Below are 27815 nucleotides of genomic sequence, written 5' to 3' on the forward strand. Positions count from 1 at the left end.
GGACTCTTTCATCGAACCTTTGCCTGTTGGTGGGTTGATCTGTGCCCCGGTGACGATGACGATGACGGTGCGGCGGTGACGGTGAAGGCGACGGATGACGGATGAAGAAAGCGCCGTGTCGGCTCGCCACCAGGTTGTCCGGCGCATAGTTGGCCAGGCGTGCGTGCGTGCCTTGGCCAGCGAGGAGGATGAAGCAGGGTGAGCAGGGTGAACAGGGTGAGCAGGGTGAGCAGGGTGCAGCAGGAGACGGAGAGGAACGAATTCGTGCCATGAATTAGCTGCCGAGGGACGAATTCACTCCCCAGATGGGCGTGCAGCATCGACCGACGGCAGGCACAGCTACACGTGCTGCTCCTCGACCTCGACCTCCTTTCATGTCGTTGCCTCCAGTGCGAGGCGCGAGGGAGGGCGTGCGAATAGGGACGCAGGTGACGGGGTGACGGAGAGGAACGGAGGAGGGTACGTGGGCGGGACAGACGGTTGACATGGCAAGCCGTGTCCTCGTCGGGCTCGTCGTCAGTACGTGACCCCGTCGTCGCCGTCCTTGCTCCGTACAGCACAGGTACTGGTGACGAAGAACGGCATGGGTGATCCGCCTGGGTGGCCAGAGTGGGTCGAGGGCCTCTCAAACGGTGGTTTGAAACAGCTCGGGGCGTGGCCGTCGAGGAGAGCGTTGTTTGCGTCGACTTGTCCCTACGCTCCGGAAGGGTGTTTGGCGTTGCGTCGAGGGCTGCCGAGGCGACTCGCGTACAGTTGCCTCTGCTGGCCTGTGCGTGCAGCGCCAAGGCGGCACTGCGGGGCTGCGAGGGCCCACTCGCGGGCATCGAATGACATGACCACCTTGCCATGGCGTGGCGCGCCCCACCAGCCGATGGCGCTATTCCAGATGCGGTTGGACTCGCAGGCGCGGAGCCGGAAGGCAGTCCAGCACAAGTACATGTATGTGTTCTTACTTACTTCGTCTTGACTTGTGCAGCACACGGCACACCTACTGTACTGTACAGTAAGTACATATTGACAGGTATAGAGTGCCTGTGGCACGTGTAGCATGAATCACCACTTCACTACTAGATGCACACCTGCGCGAGGTAACTTGGGGTGAATCCTTGGTTTGTGAATGGAGAGGCGAGGAAACATGGCGTCGCACCCCTCCCCCCCTGCACATGCAGGTACGTGAACTCTGCTCTCGTCGGCAACGGCGCGAGCAGGAGGAGAAGGAGCGGACGAGGTGCGGTGGAAGGAGGTTGGAGGCAGCGGACGAGAGAGGTAGGAAAAGGGGAAACTCAGTCCAACCCACAAGTCAGGCATCATTTTCCATCGACGGCATCCTCAGTTCCGTTCCATGCCGTGCCGTGCGTGCACGTATGCCATGCCGCATCTCGTCCATCGAGAACGATGCCGTTACACCGCATGGCAGGGGGGAATCGTCATGGCCAGCATGCGTGCCGGAGTTGGCGCGTCGAGGGGTTGGTGGGCCGTGGGCTGGGCTTGGTGTATTCACTGCCGTGAGTGATGGGAGACGAGTACGGACAGACAAGCCCATGCACATGCGCACGGCAAGCGAAGAAAAGTATCCAAGGCACGGAGTACTTTGGCCATGATTGAGCGAGCGACCCCCCGCAGAGTGATGGAGACGAAGAACGGCAGAGGCATCTGCATGTCGCGTCCTCGTGCCGCCGTCCGTCCACTCGCGGCAAATTCCGTAATCGGGGGGCAAACTTACCGTTCCCATGGGTCGGCCTACGGTGGAACCGGCGTCCCCTGCCCTGGTCTACCCTCCCTGTCGGGGACGGTTGGAGTGGGTGGGCTGCGAGCCATACGACGATGACAGGGCCATCACAAGGAAGCAGGCGTGCGGATCATGGCACGAACAATTCCGGTTCGAGCCCGGCGCGCTTCTGCATTCACACTGTAAATGTGTGTGCAGAACCACGACCTGCTCTTTTTTCCTTTTTATTTTTCATTTTTTCCTTCCGAGCACATTCCGACCTTGAGGCCACGACTTGCTGCTCGTGCCCGACACGAAAGGCGGCCCCGGCCGGCGTCTGTTTGCTGGCCCGTTTGCTTGGTTCGTCGAGGTGCCGGTGCTCGTCGTGCTCGCTCGTCACGGTCCAGGCCTGCGACGGCGGTGTGCCCGGGCAAGGGATATGGGCTGAGCGCGCGGCGGCGCCATTGCTCTGCCCGTCCGAAATGGCCAGAGGGAATCTTGGCCGGCTCAGGCCTGGCTTGCGGTGACGAGACACGAGACAGGCTGATGGCAATCCAAGTGCCGTCTGCCGTCTGCCGCTTGCCGCCCAGACGGACGGCCTGAAGGCTGCTGCACCAGCTGCGTGGGACGGCAGCGGGATGGCACTCCATCGCTCGTACCCAACGCGTGCCCGTTCGCCACAGGTCGCCGCATGCATGCACCTGCACCGATGGCATGTTGGTCCGTACGTGCGACGACCATTGGCGCAGCCAGGACGCGATAGCCGACAGGCGCCTCCGCTTTGGCCCCGATGGCGATGAAGGGAGACGGCTAGGTCGAGGTTAGAAGCCCGGCGAGGGTTCCAGAACGCCGATTCTAGACTACGGCCGACGGCCGATGGGGGGCACGCACCAGGACATGTGCACCGAGTACGCGTGCGTGCAGATGAAATGCATTACTCGTAGCAAGGTCAGCAGGGACATGGAGAAAACTAGAGGCGTGATGATGTGCCCTGCGTCGTTGGCATGGGTCCAAGGGAACCGCCGTTCTCTGCCCGCCGCCGTGCTTGGCGAATGCGTCTTGCGTGCTCGGGAACGAGGTAGTCGGTGCTCGGTACGCCTTCCTTGCACCACTGCGCCCAAGACCATGTCGTCGTACATGCATGCACAGGTCACCCTACATGCAAATGTTCACTTGTACATGTCGTCGTACATGCACATATCGCCATACATGCACATATCGCCATACACACATTGCCGCACAGCCACATATTGCCATATATGCACATATCGTTGTACACGTGAACACGTCGTCGTGCAAACAACAACACATCGTCGTACATAGACATATCATCCTACATGCTGCAGTACACGCACAGCCTGCACAATACTGCTAAACGGCACAACGGAAAGCCAAACACAAGTAGCCATGTAAAATGCATGCATCTACACGACAGTCGATGACGGAGTCCTTCTATTGCCTACCTACCTCCTGTGTCCTGACGCACTGTGTCCAAACGGCACACGCGCTTGGAGTGGACAGACTCCACGCACGAGCAGAACGGTTTCTACCATCTGGCGACTTGGCGGACCGAGACACGGAATGAACCAACCAACAGAATCGAGAGAACCAACAGCGGGCGCGCAAGCCCCCTGACGCTTCGCAGTGCCGATGAGACCGCAGGTGGAAGAAGAGGCGGCGGCTGATCGTCCGGCTCTTGGTCTTGTCGTGGCGTCTCGGAATGCGTGCGCACCTTGCGGGGGGGTTCCTACCTGCACACGCCTGCATGCAAGACCGGGTACTTGCTCGCCTGCCGACCTCGTAACTGAGGCATGTATCATTTTCCTCGAGCAAGTCATCACCCGTAGCGGCCTATCCGTCGTTCTGCGTCGTCCTGCGGGGGCCAACGACGGAGACAACACGTGGGCTCGAGGCGGAGCGGCAGGGGACCGGCTTCGCATCCAGCGCAGTCACCGCAGAGTGAGTAGCTGTCGTGAGCTCGTGCTCGCATGTACGCGTACGAGCACGGATGCAAGTAGGGACGACGAGTACGGTCCGAACGAGCGACAGTTATAAGCCATGTATGGAGCACTGCACTTGTAGTAACATCTGTAGGTAGTGGACTGGCACGTACCACTTACGGTGCTCACTCACCGCTCGCCCCATGCCGCCTCTCGCACGTCGCACGTCGCGCACCGTCCACCGTCCACCGTCTCTCGTGTTCACCGTCGTCCTCGAGCTCGAGCTCGTGTCAATGTCCCTCCCCGTCCCTCTTCCTCCTACAGATGGACCAGGCCCAGCTGCTGACTGGTAGGCAACCTACGTGCTCGTGCTTGTCACTGCTGTGCCCACAGATCGGCTTCCTCATTCACCTGGAGCCATCCGACACCTCTGACCCTGGCGGGAGGTGGAAAGCCTCCCCCAGCTCCATCCACCCTAGTGAGCCCAATTGCCTGCCGACTAGGCAAGAAACCGTTCCAGGTCGGTAGTGCGAGGTCTAGCAGTCAGCCCTAGCAGCCGTTGACGATAGCCGACTTTGTGAAGCGTCGCTCGCTTTGAGCCTCGTCGTCAGCTGGCAGTCTCTAGGAATGGTATGCTTTCATCGCATGGTCTATCCACGTCCTCTCCCTGTCCTCCGTGCTCGTCGCCGCACCTTGCACCCGGTACGAGTACTTGTCGAGGGCGGATGCAGCCTTGCCTCTCCCTGACCTCTCCGAGGGCGACCATGGCAAACCCGCCGAATTCTGGGGATAAGCCCCCTGACAACCTCTGATGCCCGCCGTTGCACAGCAGACGCCTCTTCGCCGCTCCAGGGAAGCCGCTCCACTGTTCGCGCCCACTCAAAGACGCTAAATCATGACGTCCCGGGGGACGGGCGAGACCCTGCAGCGGCGCGTCCGTTGGCGTCCCCTCCACCCCTCATGCTCCCCATCTCTCCTCCGTTCCCCTTCCCCACCACACTGATTTTCCGACGAACCCCCACGCCCCCCTCCTCTCCCTCCACTAGTCAGTCACCTTGTTCTTCTCTCCATCTTGGGTGCACCGAAATGGAAATCCAGTTAGGGAAATCTCTCCCGTCAAGAGAGACTGTCACATCTTTTCCACTCTCGCTCAACTTCTAGATCGACCATTTCGTCTCCCGCGCGTACGATGCAGCCTCTTCGGGGATGCCGCTGTTCTTGTGATGTTGGTGCGTGCTACCCAAGTGCCCGCCATGAACTCTCTGGCCTGCAGTAGACGACGAGCAACCTGTTGACTGAAGTTGAATCTTCTTCACCCTGACCTATCGAATTCTCCAACGTAATGACAACAAAATTGTTCCTACACGAGCCCGATCCAACGAGAGATCTCTGCCTTTCTGCGACTAGACCATAGTCCATCCACTGGTACGATTCTGTGAAGAGAATATGGAATACAGTTCAACAGGCAACCCGTCTCTGCGATGACGAATTAAAGTAACGTAGAAGGCAACGCCCTGGAGGAAAATACAACAGCAAAAATTAAGCATGCTTGGACATGAGAACTTAGTGTAGAATTTCTTGAACAGAACACTCCGGACGAATAGTTCCAGAGGATGCCTCAAGTTGTGAATGAGTACTCCGCAGCTCTCCAACAACCCCAAAAGAGTGGACACCGCCCCAAACCCACTTTTCGAAGTAAGTACATTACACACCCATTCCGCCAACGACCACCCCTAGGTACTGATTCATAAATGCACACCCCAAGATATCTATGTATATTTTTCCACCTAAGTACTCTCAACTTGGGATATTTCACACCTACACGCTTCATGAACTCTCGCCACTTGATAGCCACAATGAAGCAAAAAAATATTACAACAAGAGCGGAGATCCTCCAGCGTCTATCGGCTGTGCAATGTCTAGAGCTCCTGCAATTAATGCCTGATGATACCCTTCTCGAATTGGCTGGTCGCTATTTTGAAACCCTCACCGACTCAGAGATTCTGAGATCTCACGAAAATAGTGCACCGAATATTGGAAAAGATCACGTAAAGATCGCCTCTGATCGAGCCAAACGACCACTTAATGCTTTTATGGCATTTCGATGTGAGTTGTTTCTCGGCACTAATCGATAATCGCGGCTGAGACGTCATGGCAGGTTACTATCTCAAGATCTTCCCTGATGTTCAACAAAAGGATGCCTCCGGGTTCCTAACTCTGCTTTGGGGCAAGGATTCAGCAAGAAATAAGTGGGCGTTAATCGCAAAAGTTTACTCATTCGTCCGAGATGAGATTGGCAAGGACAAAGTATCTTTGTCCACATTCCTCGGCCTCGCCTGCCCAACTATGGGAATTGTTCAACCTTCCGAGTACCTGGAGACCTTTGGCTGGACCATAGTTAATGAGGAGGATGGTCCAAAAATTCTTTGTCGCGACGAGGCAAAATCTTCGGCTATTGTCGAACAGAGCGATGCGAACTTTGATTACTTCCCCAGCACTGAAATGGAACTTTTGTCCACTCTTGTCAGAGTCGGATACTTCCCCGACCAAGGAATGGATCTCATTGAGCGTATGGGTTCTAACCAGAGTGGCATCATGACCACTCGTGGCAACAAATTCAACCTTCCCGTCTCCTATACGAAGGAAAAGGCTGATTTCATCCAAATCATCCGCGATGATCCGATACAGGCGACTAAGGACATTCTCGGTGAATGCTATGACGATTACACAATTCGCGAGCTTGGAGTCAAGACACATAATGTTGGCAACGTTGAGACGATATCCCATTTGTCAATGGAGCGGGAGTACCAGGACCCTTCATTGTTCTACAACTATGCCTCCACGCATCAAGGTATCGGATTGCCTGTTTTTGAAGAGAATGTTCTCCATTTTGATGGAATTCCTGAGAATGAAAGTTATGACATCAACAATCCATTTGATTTGGATGAGATGCTTGGTCATACACAATCTGAAGGAGAGCGGAGTGAGTATGCCGTCTCAGATGTGTTGAGCTCCAACTAACGAGCATTAGCTGCGAATCTTGGACCAAGTCCTGGGCGAACTACAGAAGATTCGATTTCAGATTTTTATTTCGCCTTTTGATTTCGGAGTCATCGGCGTTACGATTTGAGAGCTATTAGAATCGCCTAGGAGAGGCTAGGACAGAGATTGTAAGGGGAGGATGAAGTCATTGCCAACAAAGGTGGAAATGCAGACATTTTATGACTGGTGTAGATATCTCCTCCAGAGGATCTCATCATATTTGACCAGCTTGTGAATGAGGCTTCTTGCTTCAGAGGCAGCCGCCCCGTAGCAGGATCACTATTCATTCAATCAGCACTTGTTCATGGCACTCGATAAATACAAGTTGTGTGATCAAGCCTCAACAATACTCTCGATAAATTCCTAGCTCGAAGTTTGAAGTGCTTAGAAAACTTCTTTCCTCTTCTAGTGTTTCCCTATTTTGCTTCAGTGTTTACACGAGACCTATTCCTTAAGTTCTCGATTGCTAGTATGGATGGCTCAATCATCAAAGGAATATTTTACAGATTGCTGGAGTGGTATGTGGGCTAACGAATGACGCAAATGAAATTAAACCTATCCAGGACTTTTGAAAATGTCAGCCATCAAATAATATTGGGATTACCATGGATCTCCCAAGGATGTCCCGATGTGCTACTAAATAACCCCACGACGATAAGTTCCAGTGGTAGCCAGCCAAACAAACACAACGAGACATATTTGGATGATGAAAAACTATTCGCCAAGTGGATCTGTAACCATTGACAAATTGAACTCATTAAGAGGCACAATAGCACCGCAGACTCCATTACGACGGACTCGGCATCAGTCGAAGCATAATAAAGCTTCCCCCATGTCCAGCTAAGACACCATTCTTTTCATATGAAGTCAGATCTACGTAATTATCCAATTTATGGCATTAAAACTAACTAAAATACTACAAACTCATCGATATTATCGCTCTGATTATGCATATATTATTCCCATACATTTTCCACGATAGAGCAAGCTTGGTTTTGTTGTCAGTTCGTTATTGTTCATATTATGAACAAACCCCCAAAGATGGATTGAACTATCTGGCTCACTAGGTGACAATCAATGCCTGTAGAATGTTTCCTGTGAATCATCCCTCAATAATTTCTTCAAGAAGTGCGTCATCAAAGTACATGATATGAAAGTCGTCAACAGCAGTATTTGGCTCATCATTCATCCGCCAGGCTCTGATAAGTGTATTCATGAAAGGAGGCTCGAGATTTCCACGCATATCCGTAATTGACTTTTTAACCTATATAGGAAAGAAGAATATTAGCCCAAGGAGCTGTAGTTGAACCTTTAATGCTTACCAATGGCACCTTATACAGATACTCCTGCTGAGGATCTTCCATGAATATTGCGTCCTAAAAGGCTTGTTAGTCTTCGGATAATGAACATCGTATCATTAGTTATTATAACTCGCATTCTCAGTGAGCTCCATAGTTGAGTAACTTTCGCCTGTGGAGTTGGACAGGGTTTTGTGCTGATCCTCCGATTGTTTGCTGTTCAAGACTTGTCGAGGACGCCCTGTCTGTTCGAAGGTGTTAGCAACAACATTTGCCCAAATCAATTGCACAACCTTACCATATCCATGCGGGTGCGCAATTCGGAGTAGTAGTCTTCATATGTCTCTGCCAACATATACAACGTGCTTGGAATCAGTACACGCCGCTGCATACCCGCTTGTGGCGCTTTTGGAAACATGGGCTGGCGGTGATTCTTCAAGAACTTGTTCCACTGAGATCCGGGGACTCTTCTCATCGGATGCGAAAGCGATGCGATTCCCCATTCCGGACGTCCAATCTTGGTAATGAGATTTCTTCCCGTGTAGTCGATTGCGATTTCATCAAGAGTAGCTCCAAACTCGGTGCCAGGTGGATGACAATCAACCATATCGTAATTTTCACGAGACATAGCCCAAGAGCACCTCAGGAATGTCCCCATTGTCTCCTTAATTTCTTTTTGCTTTGATTCTTTAATCCAATCTTGGTTGACCATTTGTGGAGTGATCAAAAAAACAGCGAAGATGAGTGTGGTGACTGACTTGGACACCAGCGACCCAATCCTCAGCAAAGGGTGGTTTTCCTTTTCCCATCGTTCAAGAGTCATCAACATGGCGACAATACCAATATTTGCAGTACCATATTTTTCTGAAGAGAAAATATGATTCCATGGTGCCTCAGCTGTTGAACACTCGTGCAGATGTTCATCTGAGTTGGAATTCCCTCCGCGTGAGGGATCACGCGAGAGAGCTGGGAGAGCGCTGTTATACCACATGGCCAAGGCTCCTCGAACGATAGAAAAAGTACTGACTCTATGCTGTGCAGCGGTTTCATGAAGTCGCTTGAGAACGTCGTTCTCTTCGTCGATGTTTCTCAGAAGATCATGGATTACCAGCGTACATTCTCGGACTGCGACTATTGAAATCAGTTTCCAAACTAGACAGGGACCAGCCAGATGATTAAATCCCTACCCTCTTCGCTCGGGTAAGCAGGAAGTTCTAGCTTGTGCCTATCCAGATACGCGTTAAGCGACCTCACACGGATATTGTCGATATTGTTAATAGGGGTTCCAATGATGTCCCCTCGCAAATAGAACGGCTCAAAGGTGCAAATACTCTCCATTGCGGTTGGTAGAAAATTGATGGCCGCGTTCAATGTGGTTGAAGGAGAGAGAGTATGAAACCTCGCTCGGGCAGGGCATTGAGACTGCCTACTGGAAGTGTTCATTGGTGGTCCTCAGGTGAACACGTTTTTGTTTTGCACGAAATGACAATTCACGGTACACCTAGCTCCGTCTTCTACCAGTTCTTAAAAATTGCACTTTCATATGTTTCCCTCGGACACGTTTCTTGAATGCACGGAAGTTTCAGACCCTTTCTGTCCTCAGCCAATTCTCAATTCTACCAACCGCACACGGCAAAAGTTGAGCTCAAGCAGCACTGCAACATGCGGCCACGCGTGCAAGTTAGGAGCACAGGTGGTAGAATTGACACACCTGTTACTTTTGTCGTTAGCGAGACTCAAGGAGATGTGCACATATACCTGCCAGACACGTACGAGATGGAGGTGATTCGGCACGCCGCCCAGAACTTCAGGTACGCAGGAGATTGAAAAGCATTATGATCTGAGCTAACTCAATTCAGTCGGCGGGTTCAACAGCCTGTTAAGGTCTTCCATGACGGTTTTCGCGAGAAATATCGAATGTGTCCAGTTCCTGCTGGCAACAATGCCAACCTCGATTCATATGGTCTCTGTTGTTTTGATTGCGGTATGACAGCTGGAGGACATATCTCAACGGTGCTGTGCTAAACTTTAGCAGACATGTCGGACCCGAAGTTCCCAGAGTCAAGGCCTAATACCGCTCCATCCAATATATCCGATGGCGGTGGCATCCGCATCCCACGTCCACGCAACAGTTGGATTCTCTACCGCCAACACAAGTCAAATCAACTTAAGAAAGACTTCCCGGGAATGACTGCGTCTGAGCTTTGTAAGGAAAAACTCCGACTCAGTGGAAATGCATTCTAATACTTCGGCAGCTACTGTGATATCTTCCCTCTGGAAGTCCGAATCAACGACCGAGAAAGCAATTTGGCAGCGGAGAGCTCGGGAGGAAGACCGTCTGCACAAAGAGAAGTATCCTGGATACAAATACACTGCAAAGAGGTCTTCCTCAAAACGGAAGCAAAGCGAGATCTCTAGAAACTAGGAAGTTTAACCAGCAATCAAACAAATATATGTGCTTCGTTATTAGCGAAAAGCACTATCAGCTCGAACTTGACCTGAGATCAATGAATCGTCGGATCGCTGAATACATATTGAAACCTCAAAAAGGGGGCACATCGCTGCTGATACCGAACTATTTTCCTGACCATATGAACCGAGGTATTTTTAATACGAGACTACTGTGTTCCAGATGCTTCCACGAGGGAAGTATATTCAGGAGACAAATGATCATAGCGTGCAGTATCTTCAAAGCAGGTGATGAAGTTCCCGTTCGCTTGCTACTTGTAGTACCAGCAGGCAACCGACTGGACTGAAATGGGGGGCATTGGAAAACGGGGGATTCGCATGATGATCAGCAAAGCCTGGATGGAACGATAATGATTGGGCCCATGAAGTGGAAGCTGTGCTGTGCCTGGCTGTTCTGTGACTGGCATGCGGGTTACTCCTGCCTCAGAAGTTAAAGACAATTCTATCGCATAATACATTGCCCACGAGTACAACACAAGTCATGTAGAATTTGGTCTATTTGACATCAGGTCTCATGATAATAATTTTGCGGGACTTGGCTTTGCCATATTTATTTCCATTCCAATCTCATTCTATACCCCCCCATTCTCACTGCCCTTTACCTAGAGCTGCCGCACTCTCACTGCACGAGGAGGTGTCGCAGCACGCTCGATTGACCCCGGAGGGCGTTTCCTACATTCTCTTTCAGAATGTCTTCACTGTAAAAGAGGTCATGCCCTTGTTCATTGTTTTTGGGAATGCGAAGCTCGGCGGATAGCTGAACCATCGGGAGTGTAGCACGACGATGAGCATCAAGACAGGGTGTGAGAGCATAAGCAGGAGCGCAAGCATGGGTTGGAAATACCAGCAACCGATAGATACCAATTACACCTGCGCAAGACGAAAGCTGCAGTAGATTCAGTGCCTTGTTTATTGTTTCATGACACATTAGGACAGACCACGTAAGCTGACGACTTCCAATGGCCTTCCAACTCCAATGTGATATCCACCTGCATCACATCGAGATAGCATCTGGCTTTACGTCGGCGGGCTATTCCAATCACTGCTCCATATGAATGTCCCGCACCTCCACTCTGAGCCCTTCTCCTTTTCCCCCGACGGTCCAAGAGGCCGGGGACAGATGTAGAACGACCGTCCTATGAACGTGTTAGCCAATGACGTGTCGATACTGTGGGCGTTCACTCAAGAGTGTTGAGCATGCCGCCCATAGCCCCGCTCAACATACCGCAATTGACGCCGGGTTTCTTCGTGAGCAAGCTGATGCAGGGCTCATCGTGCTCGCAACGTGGTGGTACCCGTTTGCTGAGAAGCTTGGACCACGACTCCTTCGCTTCAATGGGATCGAAAACTTTCACATTGTCGGCCGACTCGGCCAGGTTGGCCATATTGGAGAGAGTTGCAATACTTGACATTGCTGAACTTTGACTGCCATCTGCTCCGTTTCCAAAAGATCCAGGTGTCGGTAAGAGACTTGGGAAAGGCTTTGGCATCCGTCCTGAACCTGCATCCGCATCCTGTGTCCGTTTGGTCTGTGCCGATGCAGCTTCGGACGCAACAGCTAGTGGTTTGAAGAAACCCTTCAGGGTTTTTTGACCGGGCGCCGGTTTGACCGGTTTGGCTTTGAGGCCGTCCCCGTTGCTCGTTGACTTGGTACGCTTCCCAAGCCGACCCGCGATATCTTGGGACTGAGGTCGTTTGCGAGGCGATGATTCTTGCGAGCTTTCAATGCTTGTCATACCTGCTGCGGAAGGAATAATTGGAGGCAATTTGATGTCTGCTTCGATGAGTTTGTCACTAGCTTCAGGATCCTTTGATACCTCAGGAACGTTGTCGCCTTTCTCGTTCGCGAGATCGTTCTGCTGCAAGGCAGATGCTATTCTTTCGGGTCTCTTGAAGAGCATATCGCGAATGCTTCGGCGGCGGTCGAATTCAGGTATCAGCTTGGCAGAGAGAGAAAGGGTGTCCTTATGGGACCAATCTCTGACTCGGTTACCATCGCTGAACATGCCAGGAGGATTCATCAAGTCTTGCAGGGCGACAGATCGGCCGTCGACCATGACTGTAGTCGCCATCACGGCGTACACAGGACAGTGATCGGATCCCATGAGGCCTTCCTGGATGTTGGCATGTGTAAACCAGGTTTTCAGCTCGTTGCTGCAGAGAACGTAGTCGATCCGGCTGCCGTTGTTCGCTGGTCGAGTATTCCGCTTCGTGTCCCAGCAGGTGTTCATGCCTTCTCGCTCAGGGTGGAAAAGGCGACAAAGATCCCAGAGAATAGGTACCTCTCGACCTTCATCTCGGTTTCCCAAGACCATGCCTTCATAAATAAGATGGTTGAAGATTCGTCGTGAAGGCATAGATATCCAATCGTCGAGGGATAGCCCTTCTTTGTGAAGGCCTTCAGCCACATTCGTAGAATCTTTCTCGGAGCGGATGACGTTTAAATCTCCCGTGAGGATGACTCTCTTGCCCATCATAGCTAGATTTCGTATTCGAACATCGAGAGCATCGAAAAAGCCTAGGCGAAAGTCATTGCGAGACTGGTCTCGGTTGGCTGGACTATAGACTCCGAGAAGGACGAAGGCAGTGAATTCAAGGATGACGCAGCGCCCCTCCGAATCCAGCTCCAGCTCGTCCACGTTGCCTGAAAGCTGCCCTGGTCGAGGATAGCCACCAATCTGCTGATCCTTGGGGAGATCCCGAAACCTTGTAGATGATCTGGGGGAGGTGAGGACTCCCATGACTCCCTCCTCGGCACGTATAGGGGCACAGGTTGCATTTCGAGTGTAAATGGCCACCCCGGAGTAACCTAGTCTTGATATCAGCCTTGAATTCCAAGTACAAAAAGACACCATCAGAAGGCGCATGCATGGATTTGGAAGGATATGCATTGCACCACTAGACAGGATGGCCGCACGTCAGCTTGCCTTTTTTGTGTCTAGGAAGGCTAAAAAAGACGTCCCATCCTGGTACGAGGACCATGTCATCTCGCAAATCCTTGCGTTGTATCTTGAGCTCTTGCATGACTACAATGTCCGCTTCGAGAATCTCGAACATGCTCTGTTGTCCCCAGTAAGCGACGTCACGAACGACGAAGAATGCGATGTCTTGCCTGGAACGTCCGTTGTTGACTCCATGGCTGATACGCGAACGGGTTTCTACCATTGGTGTCAGCCGAGGGGGACTTTAGTGGTTAGATTTGAAACAAAATCGTCACCTTATGCCGTTCACTAATCACCTTGTCAGCTCTATAGCAGGAAAGGAGGCAGGAAAAGCTTAGAGCACAAGCCGGTACCAACCATTCCACGTTGTTATTCGAAAGCCCATGTTCTCCTTCAATTCGAGCTCGAGTAAATCGAAGCTTGCCTTGTTGCTTCAATGGAGAAATACTGGGCCATAGACTGAACCTCTCGCGATCACTCATTAATAAGATATGTCCGATTTCATGGGACGTTCAAGTGACATCAGCAGCGAATCCCATAGCGTCCGGGATGGAAGTGAAAAGAAGGACCACTGGTGAGATCGAAGGAAGAAGCAAGGTAGGAAAGAAAACTCTATTGAAGTGCCCGGCTTAAAAGGGGATTTCTGGTGTGGCGACGGCAAGATGTTGATCTCCAATGTCCCGTCCCCGCGACCATCTGAGAGTGTGTAGGTTGAAGTGGCGGCCGTCGGCGCGGAGGGTTCGCGAAATCACGTGGTAGAATAATCGTCCACCATTTTGGTTTGTGGGGCTCCTCCAACTTGTACTTAGATACAAGGATGTACCTATTCCGTAAGTACTGAAACACTGAATGAACTGTGCGGAGTACTTGTACTCCATATTAATATAGTCTGTATTCCTCCACCATAGGCACTCAGTACAGTACACAATTGTACATTACCGCTATACAAGTACAGCAAGTACATATACTTACAGTATGTGGCAAAAAGTATTTGCCCACCCTTAGGTAACACATTCCAAGTCCAATCAAGCCTAATCATTTTTGTTAGTATTATAACAATCAACCAACTATATGCGCATCAAACGTAGCAATAACAATGCCTTAAAGCAGCCGTATGATGCCTCGAGGCAGGGAATTATCGCAGCAAATGCGATTACGGATTTGCAAGCTATTACCTCTCGACGGACGAGTCGATAGATTCGTCATCTTCGAGATTTAGAAGCTGATTGATACAATGCCCCATTGCGTTGAGGCTATTATTATTGCAGTAGCGGGGGGTAGACGAAATATTTATTGTTATAATACTAACAAGATAGATTAGGTTTGACTGGACTAAGGATGCGCTACCTAAGAACGGGCAAATACTTTTTGCCCCCCACTGTATGTAGTTGTACTCCGTAGTAATACTTGTTGTACTCCGTTCGCATGCATGCATGCGATGGGTACCAAGAGAGTACGAAGTTCTCACACCTAAAATCTAAGGCATAAACAATCAATTGGCACTAACCGAGCTCCGATCAGTCCAGCCTCAGCTGATTGATCTCACAACCTTGCAACGTCGATTCTTGGACGACAACATCACCACCACTGCCATGTTTGCCGCACGACAATTCGCCCGCTCCGGGCCGCGCTTTGCCGCGCAGCTGCGAGCGCCCGCCCAGCGTCGCCTCGCCACCACCTCGACCGAGAACGAGTTCATCAAGGAACGCCAGCACATCAAGGAGCACGCCAAGGGAACGACGGGTGAGCATTGGAGCCATCCTGGCCGCTGACGAAGGCGTTGGATGAATGAAGGTGCTAATTGCGGGGGTGTGCAGACCTGTGGAAGAAGATTTCCATTTTGTATGTTTTCCTTTACTCCAGCTCTCGCCCCTCGCGACGGAAATCCCCAGATAACTCGGCAAACGAGCCTGGCTAACAAGTATTGTGAAGCGCCGTCATCCCCGCTCTGTTCCTGGGCGGAGCCAATGCCTACTACCTGTGGAACGCTCACTGGGAGCACTGGAGCCACATGCCTCCTCTGGAGGAGCGAACCGAGTACCCTTACCAGAACATCCGCACCAAGAACTTCCAGTGGGGTGATGGTGACAAGGTGAGTCTTTGGTTTTGACATCATTGTTGACTACGGCATGCTAACAATGATGCAGACTCTGTTGTAAGTACCGCCATTCCCTGCGACTGGGCATTGGCCTCTGACCTGAGTCGCTTGCGCGACCAACGCCGTTACTAACAGTCGAACTAGTTGGAACGAGTCGGTCAACTACCACAACAGGGATAAGGTTGCCTGATCGGGCGTCTGGGCTTAGACATGTATGTTGACTGCGACGGATCCCACCGCCTCAAAGACAGCTGTGCAAATTTCATTTGTTCACTACCTGTGTCCATGCTGTCGGAATCGCGTTGTCCTCGATGAAGTGAATGCCTCGGCTGGCCCAGTGCAGCACATGTGCGTTGTGTGGGAACAGCGTCCTGATGCGATGAAATCCGTAATCGCACACCTCGGAAGGTCAATTGGCACAGATGAAAGCTACCAAGCAATGAAAAAGACATGATCCCTTCTGTGATGACTACTCCGTACTTCTTCAAACCAGTTCTGCGGACTGAGCTGAAGAAACCTTGAAATCGCATGCGTGCCGAGGTATATCCGATCCACGATCAAGCATCCACCCCACATCGTGCGCTACGACGCAGTGGACTACAACTCCAACCCATCGCGTCGTCGTTCCACTGCCGCAACGAAGGCCACTGAACAACCAACCATCTTGAAGCTGACATTTATTCTCTACAACAAGCAGCCTCTACCGACCCAACGTGAATTACATAATTCCTTGCTTTATATCCGTTTTGTCATCCCCCTTCCCAAAACCACTCTTCGCTTCACACCGGCACACGCCATGAGCTGGCCAGTACGGCCGACTTGGAGGGCATTGCAGCCAACCTGATCGGACCGGTTCAGCAGTTGACAGCTCTCATGTCGCCACTTCACTCTGGGTCCGAAGCTGCCTCGGGCGATGGCAAGGCTCGATACTTGACGCCGGCCAAGCTTGCGCTTCTCGTCCTTTTAGAACTCTACACGGAAGAAAACGTTCCCAGCAACGCGGTATTGCCAGTGCTTTCCTTTCTTTCATCACACGTCTTAGACCATGGACCTTCGGATCCCTATTCCACCCAAGCTTCTAGGTGGAGCAAAGCTGAGCGCGCAGTCAGCTTCATTGTCAGCATGAAGGATTTCGAAAAGGTCCTCGCGAGCTATCCCTTTCTCATGGGCATGCCAGGCCGGACACTCTGGGATCAGTTTCTTGGAAGGATCTGGGAGCTCAACTCACTTGACGCACTTCACACCTTCTTCGAAAGGATTCCGTTGCTGCTAGCGAGGCCCAAGGAGGAGCATCGCGAGTCAGGTGAGGGCGACGACCCGGAAGACGATGACAAAGTGAGGCTGTCGCCGAACTCGCCCTTTGGCGCTTTCATTCGACGAGCACAGCTAGGGTTCGAAAGACTTCAGTTTCATGACTGCGCCATTCTATGGAAGGATTTTGTAAAGTATCGACAACCGACGGCAAGCCAACTGCGGCGGAAGAACCCAGCATTTGGTCGCCTGAGCTTCGACAACGTGCTTCAACTCGGCGAGCAAGAGGATTGGAGTCCTGACGGCGTCTCTGCCTTGGTTTCCCTCGCATACGGCGATATGCTAACCGAAGACCACGATGGAACAATTGCCGTAAGCACAAACGACGTTGAGTTGCTTCTCGAGTTTCAGATAGAGCAGATGCAAAGTGAGTCGCAACCGTCGATTTTGTCATGTCATCATAGAGCTTACCAATGATCCGCAGAATATGGAAACAGGATTCCTGTCGAGATAAGGCGTCGATTCCAGGACTTGGTCCATCACACTGTCGTCGTGCCCAGCATGACACACTATCTCAGGTCAGCTCTAGACATGCCATCCGCTGCACCCCCGCTCACCAGTGGTACGCAGATTTCTCGATGCATGGCGGGCAGGAGACTACACAACAGCGTTTGACTGCCTCCACCGCTACTTCGATTACACAATTCAGTATCGCGATCGAATCTTCTATCAGTACGCCTTGATGAACCTTGCTGTGCTTCAAGCAGACTTTGGATGTTTCAAGGACGCCGTCTCAGCCATGCTCGAAACAGTATCGACAGCTCGCGAAAACCGGGATCTGACGTGCCTAAATTTTGCTCTGAACTGGTTGTTTCATTTCGGCCGCGCCCACCCGGAATTGGCTCATTATCTAGAGCGCAATACCTTCTCAGGAACGGGCAAGGAAACCCTCGCCTTTCTCCGCGTCAAGGCCAGGGAAACCGGCATGTGGACTCTCTGGAGCTCTGTGCTGCTCAGCGAGGCCAAGATTTCTCTCATTAACGGCGAGTCGCTGGCGACGTCGTTCGAGTACGTGACCCGCAGCTCCCAGGTGATTGTCGAGAAGAACTTGAAGAGCATGTTTGGCTCTCACATGTCCCTGCAATCCGCCATTTGGAATCGACTGGGTATGACACATCTGTCGATCTTGAACTCGACGATTTTTTTGCATTGCTATGCGCGCCACTCCATCTTTGACGACGAGCTCAAGCATACATGCCGTCTTGCTGCCGCTCTAGCAGACCGCGGAAGATACGGCCAGGCTCTCGAGACGCTCGAGGGCCTCGAAGCCAACTCCCTTCGATCTTGGAAACCCGGCCAACACTGGCTCAAATATCGCAGCATCATCAAGCTGAAGAGGGACCTGCACCTTGGCAACCTGGATGACGCAGGAGAGATTCTAGCGCAGATTCTGCAGTCAAAATCCGACGACCTAGAGCCTGAAATGGCTTTCCTACTCGACAACTTACACATTGACTACCTGTCCCGACGGGGTGATTTTCAAGCCGCGTTTGCGTGCATGGAGGCGCTCGCGTCCGATGTATACGACGACACGACCGACATTGCCCCCCGAGTCAAGCTCCTCCTCCTCGAGGTAGCGTTACTGGACAAATGCGGGCGGCCTCAGAGAGCATTCTCGGCAGCTGTCCAGGCCGCTAGCCTCGCATGGAGGGCTCGACTCATTCCGTGCCTGTGGCAAGCCGTTGGCGCGCTCGCCAATATCCTCGTCTCGCTTGGCGGCTTCGACGCGGCCGTCCAGCTTCTTCACGCTATCCTTCCACGAGCGCTCGAATGCGAAAAACCCAGCCTCACCGCACAGCTGTACGGATATCTCGCGGATGCGAATATGGGCCTCGCAGGAGATATGCCTGCCAAGTCGAGCAAGCGGTTGGAATACATGAATCGGGCCTCGGACGCTGTGCAGCTGGCATTTGACCACTACTCCAGCATCGAGGATCGCAATCGCCAATGCGAGATGATGGCCAAGAAGGCCGTTATCATGAAACTGACAGGGGAAGTGACGTTGGCGGCAAGTTTTGCTGCCGCCTATGTCAAGTTGAAAGAGGGTGCGGGAGGATTGGGCTCGGGTGGCGAGGTCGATGGACCATAAATAGATGGATGGGCCATGTGCCGTAGTGACGGCGAGATGGTGGCAGCAAGAAGAAGATCCGTGTCCACCAGCCCGTGTCGTCAAGGTGATGCGATTGTCGAATACTGATGAGCCTAACAAGGTGTGTGCCGAACGCCGGCACGCCAACACGCCCACGCAAGAACGCAAGAACACAGTATGGCCGCCAAAAAGTTCACCATTTTATCCTCTCCCCCTTTCGATTTTTGAGCTTGCTCTCGTCGGAGACGACAACGGTGGCCCCTTCCGTGACTTCGTTGGTTGCCCACACCTTGTCTATACACAGTTCGAATGGTCCTTCGATGCGGTCTGTCAAGCCAATCCCGACGCTCCTGACCTTTTGCCTCAACAGCTCCGTCTGCGGCTCGATTACGAAACCGTGATTAGTCCGGACGAAGTCGTTCCACTTGACCATGACCGTCTCCCACTGGCCGGGGCGTTTTGCGAATAGGCGGTGCTGGTGCAGGTCCGTGGGCTCGACGGCCTCGGTCTGCAGGTTGATGAAATAGGCCCTGCCATCGGACTTGATCCGCATGGCGAGGTAGGAGTAAGGGTCGATGTCCCAAACAGACTTGCCAAATACTGTTGGGGACATGTCGGGGGTGCGAAAGGCAGCGTAGCCGCTGCGCTGGATACTGGGGCGGTCGCTAGGGAGGGAGGTAGATATGTGGCCGTAGAAGCGGGCGTAGGCAGGAGGTGACGATGGCAAGTCATTCTTGTCCTCTGATGGCTTCGCTTCATTGCGGTGAACAAAGTCGAGATGACTTTTCGAAGAGCCGCCGATGAGGCTGTCGCCCATAACAATGCAATCGCGCACCGACTCTTGGGAGTGGAAATCGTACAAAGGGCGAGGACCGATGGGGCCCTTGACGGCTTCGAGCTTCCAGGCTGCGCGGTGCAAATCAGCAGACGACGATGTGGATAGGGTTCCGATACGCCAGACTCACCTATGCCAGATCGACGCCTCAGTTCCTCCATGCTACGGGCAAGGAAGCCCTTGGAGAGAAGTGGCTGAGTGATTCTCATGACGACCGAAGGCCTTGGCCTTGATAGCGATCTTCCTCCCTGTGTTCGTCCTATGCCCGCTGCCTGCTCGTTCTTGTCAAGGTACAATAGAGCCACCTGGCTCACCGGGAGCTGAGAACCATGTGTCAGGACGACTGACGATGTGAGCGGAGTCTACATACGCCGAATTGAGAAAGGGAATCCGCAGGAATATGAATATGGAGTGGGGGTTTTTGCCGTCGTTGGCCTGAATGATGCGATGGTCGTCGGGCCTATTTGGTTGATCCGTAATTATATGGTGCGGTGCCGGCGCAACTAATAACCCGGGCTTCTTTTTTTGACAGCCCGGCCCATCGCCAGCAGCTAGCAACCCCCCAGCGCTCCAAGTCGTTCAGTAGCTCGCATCGACCCGCGCCGTCATTTTTCATCTCCGAGGCGTTTCCCATCATGTCTGCTGCGGTGGTGCCGGCCAGGCGCGCGGTTGCCTCGCTGCGATCGAGTCGATCCGCTGGATCGCCGCAAGGCTCCCGCTGCTATTCCACGGCTCCTTCACCGAGTCGCATCATCCGAGAGCTGAACCGGTTTTCCAAGGTCAGCTCCGACAAGATGAAAAAGGAGTCAAGCATGTCGGAGATGCAGAAGCTGGCCAACGCCGAGTACTTCAAGGACGGCTCCGGCCCTCTCTTCCCAGGTACAACTCCATCTCACCCTGGCCGCCTGCTCCGTCTGGTTCCTGTGGAAAGCTGACATCTGTGGCGTAGGAACCTTCGTCTCCTTGCCGCTCTCTCGGTATCCTCTCCATCCAGCTCAGTTCATGCAGTACCAATGGAGCCGCATGAGGCACTGGCTCGTCGGAGCCATCTCGGTGCTCAATTTCAAGCTAAAATCGATGCCAAACTGGACGACGAGACCGAAGTGGAAAGCGAAACGCGGCAAGATCGCACCGACAGCAAAGGCAATGTACCGCGAAATGCTCGAGGCCTTTGCCGCAGGCGACAAGGAAACTCTGCAAAAGATATGTCTCAGCGACTTCGCCAAAAAGCTCACGGCGGCCATAGACCGGAGAGACCCGAAGGAGCAGGTTCAATTCGAGGTGGTCAAATACAATAAGCCGCTCATCTACCCGCGCCTCATGTCCCGCCAGATCCATCAGGTTAACCCCCTCGATAAGGTTCTGATGACGGAGCAAGCCGTTGTCGCCATATCCTCAACACAGAAGGCATCGAGACGGATCCCTTCCACGGGGGCGACGGTGCCCGGCAGCATGAAACTGCAGGACAAGATCGAGTACGTGGTCCTGTCTAGACAGGCGAACCAGAAGACGTTCGAGACGGGGCCCTGGCGCATTTGGGGCACGACGTCGGCAACCACGCTGGAGCTATACTTGAAGGAGAAGGCCATCATTGAAAAGGAGCAGGCTCGACGCGCAGGCTGGGATCAGCCAGCTGCGAAATGATATTGACGGCTGACATTTACCATTCCGTACCTACTGGTGCGTGAGAAAATGTAAAGTAGAACACGTGAATCTGTACAGTATTACTACAAGATGGCATTGGTAGCGGTACGGCTTTGGAACACAACAACAATCTTTTTCTTTCTGTTACGCCATTGGCAAAGCGATGCACCGCCAATGTAGTGTCCACGACTGCCAACACGTCCCTCCCACCGTCTCACTCTTAATTTTTACTCCTGGAGCCCTCCCACGACTGGCAAGGCTAGAAGAACCTCCCAGGCTTCGAGTTCGGCAAAAGTACTTCCCCTTCGACCTCCGAGCCTCCAGCGACCGCGTGGGCGCAGATGGGGGGGTCAAGGGCAGTACACCTCTCCTTGCGGACTTTGGCCAAGGCAAACTGGAAAGCCAACCGCAGAGCAAGGGCTCCAAATCCCCAGAGAATGCCACCAAACGGAGCGGCGACAAAGGCGCCAAAGGCAGCCCAGTCGTTCGCGTAGAGTCCATTTTTCAAGAGCAGAAGATTCGCTCCCTCCTGCGCACTGCCGTAGTAGATTGTTCCAAAGATGAAGACAGTAAAAACGCCGCCCAGCCCACCAACGACGACTTCGAAGCCTCGCCACCAGTACATGCGTTCGCTGAGGCCCAGGCACAGGACCGGGATAGTCGCTGCGGAGAGCAGGTCGCTGATGAGGTAGATCTGCAGTATCGAGCTGGCCTTGAGAGCGACGACGACGATGGGGATGATGAGGACGACAACGCCGGCTCGAATAAACCAAATATTGAGCCGGTTTCGGAATAGATCGTTGGATGCCGATGAGACCATGGCAGACTGCAAGCTGTCAAAGGCTGCGGTGCTAAGACTCACAACCATGACGAGGACGATGCCGACAACCCAGCTGGGAAGGGTCTGAAGAAGGAGGAAGAATGATAGAGATCCTGGCTGGGCCGGTTCGCCCGGCCATGCGCCCGACCATGCAGAAATGAGACCGGTACAGCCGACGAGGCTAAGAATGCACAGAATGGCGACTGTGGCCATGGAGCATCCGACCCACAAGTCTTTATCCGTCTTGGACGAGAATGTCCGCAGCCAGAAGCTAGAGAGGAAGAAGTCGTTGGTCAAGACCGCTACGGGCAGAATATAAAGAAGCTGCCAGCCGAGGAGAGTTGGCTTGGTGAGGCCCGAAGAGTCAATGAGATCCGGCCTAATGTCGGTCTTGACGCCGATCGTGATGGTGGCGAGGAGGATGAGGCCAACGACCATTCCGCCCTGCACCACATCCGTGAGGAATGACATTTTGAAGCCTCCGAGTGCTGAGACAGCTCAGTCAGCAGTCCGTCTAGAAAATAAAGGGCAAGTGATTCCTTCAATCACAGGCTTACAGGTGTAAATGGTCGTGATGACGCATTCGACAATGATGATGGGCAGCTTGTCCAACCCAGTCAGCGCCTCGACGACTTGTCCCAGCGCCGAGAGCTCGGCGACCATGTACAGAAAGAGCGTGACGAGCGTCAGGAAGCTGAGATATAGCATAGCGACGGTACCGTATCGCTGGCGCGTCCACTCTGTTAGGACGAACCCCTCGGGACACTTTCGTCGGATCATGGGCCCCAAAGCGGCGAACACCATCATCGGTGTCGATGAAGCAAGAGCATAGACGACGACGCCCTGTACTCCAGCGAGAGTTGCCAATTCCGGGTAAGAGAAAAGTATGCCGGCACCGAGGGCTGGACGTAGATCAGCATCAACCAGACGGGTGGGAGGGAAGGAAAGGAGAGGAATGTGTGGGAGCGGCAGCACGTTCCCCACGCAAGCATTAACTTGATCGAGTTTTACGGTGCAATCTCAGCTTCGTCTCCGCGGCTGCCATCTCCCAATCTTGCTCTCGAAAGCGTCAAGGGTTGGATGTTGCACGCCGCCTCGACTCGGCGCCCGTAGTGAGCCGCAGCCTCTCGCCTCCATGCGCGAGCGTTGGCTCCCAGACCCCTCTCACTTTCCTGAACTCAGCCAGGAACAATACTCGGTGGTACCGAGCCAGGATTCCTGTCTGTAGAATTGGGGAGGCGAGGTGGGTTGGGTACCAGCAGACTCGCCGCACACGAGGCGAGAGGTCATCGAGGGTAGGAACCTACTAGTTGACCTGGCCCATCGCTTCAAAATAATAGCTCTTTACCTGAACAACTCGTGTCTACCGCTCCGCTCCGATGCTTCTTCATGCGGGCCTTTCCAGAGGCTCTACTCACCGGATGCGATGAAGTTAAGAGCCAAGGGAATCGCTACACACAAAGTCAGCTCCCATCCTCTCAACAGGATTCTCGACATAAATCCGTCACTGGACGATGCTCTGACCAGTCTGTGTTCCGTTGCCGGACAAAAAATCTTTCTTGCTCTGCCCTCGAAGCCTCCAAGCTATCCCCGTGCCCAGCACGCTGTTTGGCTCAGGCTTGGTCAGTCATTATCGAAGGCAAGTGATATCGGCGAGTGAGTTCCGCGCACAGAAAAAAACCATATGTGACGTAAATGGTGGCGTTCGACACCGCCGCCGATAGCTGCGCCATTGCGTCGCTGTCTAGAGAGTTATGGCAAGTTCGCGTGTGAATGAAGAAAGAATGGTCTTGCTATATCGGTTCATCCGATCAACATTCGCAAATTGGGTGTGGAAATGTGCTGTGCCTGGGATGCGTCGAGCAGGTTTGACTTTGGTAGACGTGCGTCATTTCCCACGAAAAAAAAAACCGGTCAATATCCCGAGTTGATTCACAAGCTATTACTGTTCTGTGTCCACAACACAATACAACGTACTTAAGTATGTGTGGAGAAGTTGTTACCAGTGAGTAAGTACTGTACGTACTTACCGCACTTACTTGCAGCCGTTATTATCTACGAGCAATGGCACTGCACACATACTGTAAGTACAGTACTGTACTAAGTAATACAGTGAGTACTTACAGAGAACTAAGTACGCTGTGATCCACATAAGTAATAGTGCAGTACTTACTGTACAGTACTTGAACTCGTACTTAAGTAAGTACATGTACGTGACAATGCTTGTTCCCTGACTCCGTATTACTGGAATCGCGATTGCTAGCCGATGTGGGGAACAAGGCTAGCAACATTTTGCTAGAACAATCCGTTTGTTCTCTGGGACATCATGGCTAATGACAGCTTGAGACATGGTTACAATCATAACAAACTAATCCTAGGACCCGCACCTCGGGTTGATCCTGATGCATCATGACCCGACATCAACCTGGCATTGTCGCCAGAAAGCAACCCCCTAGCTCGGCCTAATTTTCCCTGGCCATGACGCCCTCTCCATTTGTTCTTTTTTCTCTCTTTTCTCATAGATGGTGCAAGAGTCTCCCCCCCCCATTTTCCTCAAAACAAACAAAACAAACGTACCATTCCTTGGGCATCCGCGCTCAAAGTTCTTGCCCGCCCGATTCCCAGAAGGACACCTCCCGCGCGCAGCCAAGACTAGCCGGAGTAGCCAGATGTGTCAACAGTACAATCCTAGATACGGATCCTCGCGTTGCCTATCCACTGCTTCTCGGATATTTCTGACAAGATTAGTAGCCATGGCTGCAGCCCATTTCGTAATTGAGAACAGCCTCTCAAAAACAGGCCACCTACACTTCGGAGGATATGTGGCACTCCCATTTCTTGGCAGAATCATCCTGAAATGCTAAGCCAGTCCACATCACACCCTGAAGCTGGCACACATTGATTGTGAATCGCCTGCCTACTTCGCGTGCGCCAAATGGTGAATCAGCCTGAGGTCGACCAAGACCAGGACCCGAGCGTTGCAAGTGCAGCCCGGAAAGGAAGAGCATCTCTCGCCTGCGAACCGAGAGAAACGGAAGAGGATGGGACGAAACCGGAACAATGAAAGCAACAGATCATCTCGAAATGAAAGCGCAGTCATAAAGAATGCCTGCATTTTTGAGACGTGCGCATTGGCCCTTCTCACTGATTAGACGGCGTAGCAGAGCCCTGATCAGACCCTTTCTCCTCTGCTGTTGCAGCGGCAATGTGAATATTGCTCGAGGGTTCGGTTGGTTCGCTGCAAGTCGGAGGTGCGTTGCTGAATGGGGACATCATCGGAGTTGGAGAATATATCATGTTTCCGTACATGTCGTACATGGGCTGGAACAGGGGCGGCATGTACCCAGCGTATATTGCAGTCGGGTTGGGGTGTGGCGTAATGGGCTGACCGATGTAAGGGTACCCGAACGGCGAATAATGGGGCATCCAAGGCATCTGAGGTGGGGCAGAAATGCCATCGCCATTGTTCGTGACGGACACTCTGTTCACGGGAGAGGACGTTCGCACGGTGGCCACCGAAGGACTCGCAGCCGTTGGAGTTGCGGGCTTGGAAACGTGCACTGCTTCCGGAGCGCCAGCGTCTGGAGCCGCGGGCAAGGCAACCTGGGGCCTTTGCGGAAGATCAAATTCAACAGACTTCCTCGTCGTAGTTCTTGCACTGCCCGCCTCGCCACGCTCAGCGTGAGAAGAACGATGGCCACAAAAGGGAGTGCTCATCAAGTTCGGAGTGTCGGGATCGAACAGTGCGCCATCTGGGGACGCACCAGAGCCGAGAACTGTCGGACGAGCCTGCCGATTACGACCGGGAGTAAAGGAGCTTGAAGCGTACTGGGTGCGATGAGACGAGTTTTCCATGCCCGCGGGAGCTCTCGGAGTATTCTTGAAGCATTCGGATGGCTTTCCAAGCTCAAAGGATCCAACGCGAGGGCGTCTTGTCGAGGATCGCGGGTATGGGGTCTCAAAGGCCGGATGAGAAACTCGACGGGTGGAATCGATTTGCCGAGACTGTTTGCGCTCGACTCGAATTCGGTATTGATCGATATCAGTGTTGTTCTGCCGGTATCAGATTAGCAGGGAAGTCACGCTCATAGAAAACACGAAGATGATGAAGTGTCTCGGCTAGAACAGGACGCGACTTACGAGTGCGTCGATAAATTCATCAGGGGCGTCGGGGCGAGAAAATTCAACGAAGCCAAAGCAGGTCACCTGGCCTAGAATATCCGTTAGTGCACGGCGATTACAGTCCACGGCAGGGGTACCAATTAACCATTTGTACCCGGTATCTCCTTCCGGTGGAGTTGAACATCCAAGACATCGCCGCACGAACTACCCAGGGATCGAAGCACATCCTTCGTCATACTAGGGGGGAGATTTCCGACGTAAGCTGACCGACGGTCCTTGTCGTACTGCCTCAGAAAGCTCCCTTCACGCAGCATGGGGGGAGCAACGTTTCGTCCAGTCGAAAGTGCCTTTGGATCGTAAATTTGCACGCAGTATGTCGCGTTGTTCGCAAAAATCTTAAAAGGTTCGTCATTATCCTGCCATTCCCAAGGAAATGGTGGAACCTACTCTCAGAGGGTCGCGTTTCGAGTCGTACATTCTGTACGTGACTACAACAGTCTGCGGGAGGTCCGCAACGGCTCGAATGCCCTCGTGAAGGTACTCAACCTTTGAGATTTCTCCGAGGCGATCAAGAAGTTCCCTTGCCTCGCTGATGCGAATGCGCTGACCGGAAAACTTGTACACGATGAAGGACGCTGCAACACTGTCAGCAAGCATCCAACAAGAGCCGCTCCTCTGGCATCGTACAATGAGCCCTGGCCATTTCTATGCGGCAAGGACGTTCAAGAATGGTGATGCCCTTTCCATATTTCATAGCTTTCTGCGCGTCCGTGTCGTTCTGCATGCCGTCAGCACACCGTCTCGGCGTGCGAGGACTTCTCGTCGAGCTTGACTTACGGTATACTGGCAGAATCCAAAGGGCATGTTTTTGGCGTCGCGTTTGATCTTGACGAATACGATGCCAAAGTTACTGAAAACTTTGGTTACCTCCTCTTCAAGTAGTTCATCTTCGAACTGTTGCGGAAGACTGGTGAAGCGTCAGTACGCGACAGCGAACCGGAGACAGTTGATGTACTTACTTGGCAACAAACATGCAAGACGACCCAGCGTACATAGTCTGTGGATCGACTTTTCCACGGCTCGCATGATAGACAGCAACATCAGTTGCGGGCCCGCGGTGTGTGCTTCTGGACAATCCATCGTTGGTTCCGTCGGCAAATACATCGTCGTCCTCGCTGGATCCAACCATAAATGTCGAGGGACTGACTGCATCAGTATCCACCGATGAGCCGCGAGGCTTGTGAGGAGTTTGGTATCCATAGTAAGCTTTTGCAGGAGTGCCACTGTCGGATCCTGGAAATCCAATATGCATTCTGTAAATCGGTCAGCGTGCAACCCCTAAATAGTGGGCGGAAAACCGACCGGCCCCTGGAGCTTGGCGAGGTGATGTCGCTAGCAGACTCGCAGCGAACGCCTAGAACGAAGATGCGTTAGCAAACCATGGATACCGAAAGAGGTCTTCTTGCACATGACTGAAATTTACGATGCTGAAGGGGT

The 27815-nt window shown here is 52.6% G+C and overlaps 10 protein-coding genes across 10 annotated transcripts; 4 read left to right on the forward strand and 6 right to left on the reverse strand.

Moving 5' to 3' along the window:
- Positions 1-1953: 1953 nt before the first annotated feature.
- On the reverse strand, positions 1954-2424 carry DCS_00887 (uncharacterized protein; the record flags this gene model as incomplete). The annotated part of the gene is made up of 1 exon (XM_040798222.1): positions 1954-2424. One exon carries the CDS (start codon positions 2422-2424, stop codon positions 1954-1956), a length of 471 nt encoding a protein of 156 aa, XP_040659105.1.
- A 3080-nt stretch (positions 2425-5504) lies between these two features.
- Positions 5505-6669, forward strand: DCS_00888 (MAT1-1-1; the record flags this gene model as incomplete). The annotated part of the gene is made up of 2 exons (XM_040798223.1): positions 5505-5754; positions 5807-6669. 2 exons carry the CDS (start codon positions 5505-5507, stop codon positions 6667-6669), a joined length of 1113 nt encoding a protein of 370 aa, XP_040659106.1.
- A 1438-nt stretch (positions 6670-8107) lies between these two features.
- Positions 8108-9326, reverse strand: DCS_00889 (uncharacterized protein; the record flags this gene model as incomplete). Its single annotated transcript, XM_040798224.1, has 4 exons — positions 8108-8233; positions 8287-8333; positions 8382-9119; positions 9176-9326. 4 exons carry the CDS (start codon positions 9324-9326, stop codon positions 8108-8110), a joined length of 1062 nt encoding a protein of 353 aa, XP_040659107.1.
- Positions 9327-9764: 438 nt separating this feature from the next.
- Positions 9765-10413, forward strand: DCS_00890 (MAT1-1-3; the record flags this gene model as incomplete). The annotated part of the gene is made up of 4 exons (XM_040798225.1): positions 9765-9799; positions 9848-9972; positions 10024-10194; positions 10244-10413. 4 exons carry the CDS (start codon positions 9765-9767, stop codon positions 10411-10413), a joined length of 501 nt encoding a protein of 166 aa, XP_040659108.1.
- A 1222-nt stretch (positions 10414-11635) lies between these two features.
- DCS_00891 (uncharacterized protein) lies at positions 11636-13198 on the reverse strand (the record flags this gene model as incomplete). The annotated part of the gene is made up of 3 exons (XM_040798226.1): positions 11636-11889; positions 11959-12135; positions 12196-13198. 3 exons carry the CDS (start codon positions 13196-13198, stop codon positions 11636-11638), a joined length of 1434 nt encoding a protein of 477 aa, XP_040659109.1.
- Positions 13199-14991: 1793 nt separating this feature from the next.
- On the forward strand, positions 14992-18897 carry DCS_00892 (anaphase-promoting complex protein; the record flags this gene model as incomplete). The annotated part of the gene is made up of 7 exons (XM_040798227.1): positions 14992-15142; positions 15217-15241; positions 15332-15491; positions 15547-15554; positions 16307-17175; positions 17233-17326; positions 17379-18897. 7 exons carry the CDS (start codon positions 14992-14994, stop codon positions 18895-18897), a joined length of 2826 nt encoding a protein of 941 aa, XP_040659110.1.
- Positions 18898-19090: 193 nt separating this feature from the next.
- Positions 19091-19941, reverse strand: DCS_00893 (Complex I intermediate-associated protein 30; the record flags this gene model as incomplete). Its single annotated transcript, XM_040798228.1, has 2 exons — positions 19091-19803; positions 19863-19941. 2 exons carry the CDS (start codon positions 19939-19941, stop codon positions 19091-19093), a joined length of 792 nt encoding a protein of 263 aa, XP_040659111.1.
- Positions 19942-20367: 426 nt separating this feature from the next.
- Positions 20368-21376, forward strand: DCS_00894 (uncharacterized protein; the record flags this gene model as incomplete). Its single annotated transcript, XM_040798229.1, has 2 exons — positions 20368-20611; positions 20682-21376. 2 exons carry the CDS (start codon positions 20368-20370, stop codon positions 21374-21376), a joined length of 939 nt encoding a protein of 312 aa, XP_040659112.1.
- Positions 21377-21635: 259 nt separating this feature from the next.
- DCS_00895 (urea transporter) lies at positions 21636-23000 on the reverse strand (the record flags this gene model as incomplete). Its single annotated transcript, XM_040798230.1, has 2 exons — positions 21636-22684; positions 22754-23000. 2 exons carry the CDS (start codon positions 22998-23000, stop codon positions 21636-21638), a joined length of 1296 nt encoding a protein of 431 aa, XP_040659113.1.
- Positions 23001-25337: 2337 nt separating this feature from the next.
- Positions 25338-27630, reverse strand: DCS_00896 (Nucleotide-binding, alpha-beta plait; the record flags this gene model as incomplete). Its single annotated transcript, XM_040798231.1, has 7 exons — positions 25338-26249; positions 26337-26407; positions 26473-26713; positions 26766-26953; positions 27006-27096; positions 27156-27285; positions 27338-27630. The coding sequence occupies 7 exons, from the start codon at positions 27628-27630 to the stop codon at positions 25338-25340; spliced, it is 1926 nt and encodes a 641-aa protein (XP_040659114.1).
- Between the last annotated feature and the right edge of the window lie 185 nt (positions 27631-27815).

Source organism: Drechmeria coniospora, chromosome 01, assembly GCF_001625195.1.
Source record: "Drechmeria coniospora strain ARSEF 6962 chromosome 01, whole genome shotgun sequence".
NCBI lineage: Eukaryota > Fungi > Ascomycota > Sordariomycetes > Hypocreales > Ophiocordycipitaceae > Drechmeria > Drechmeria coniospora.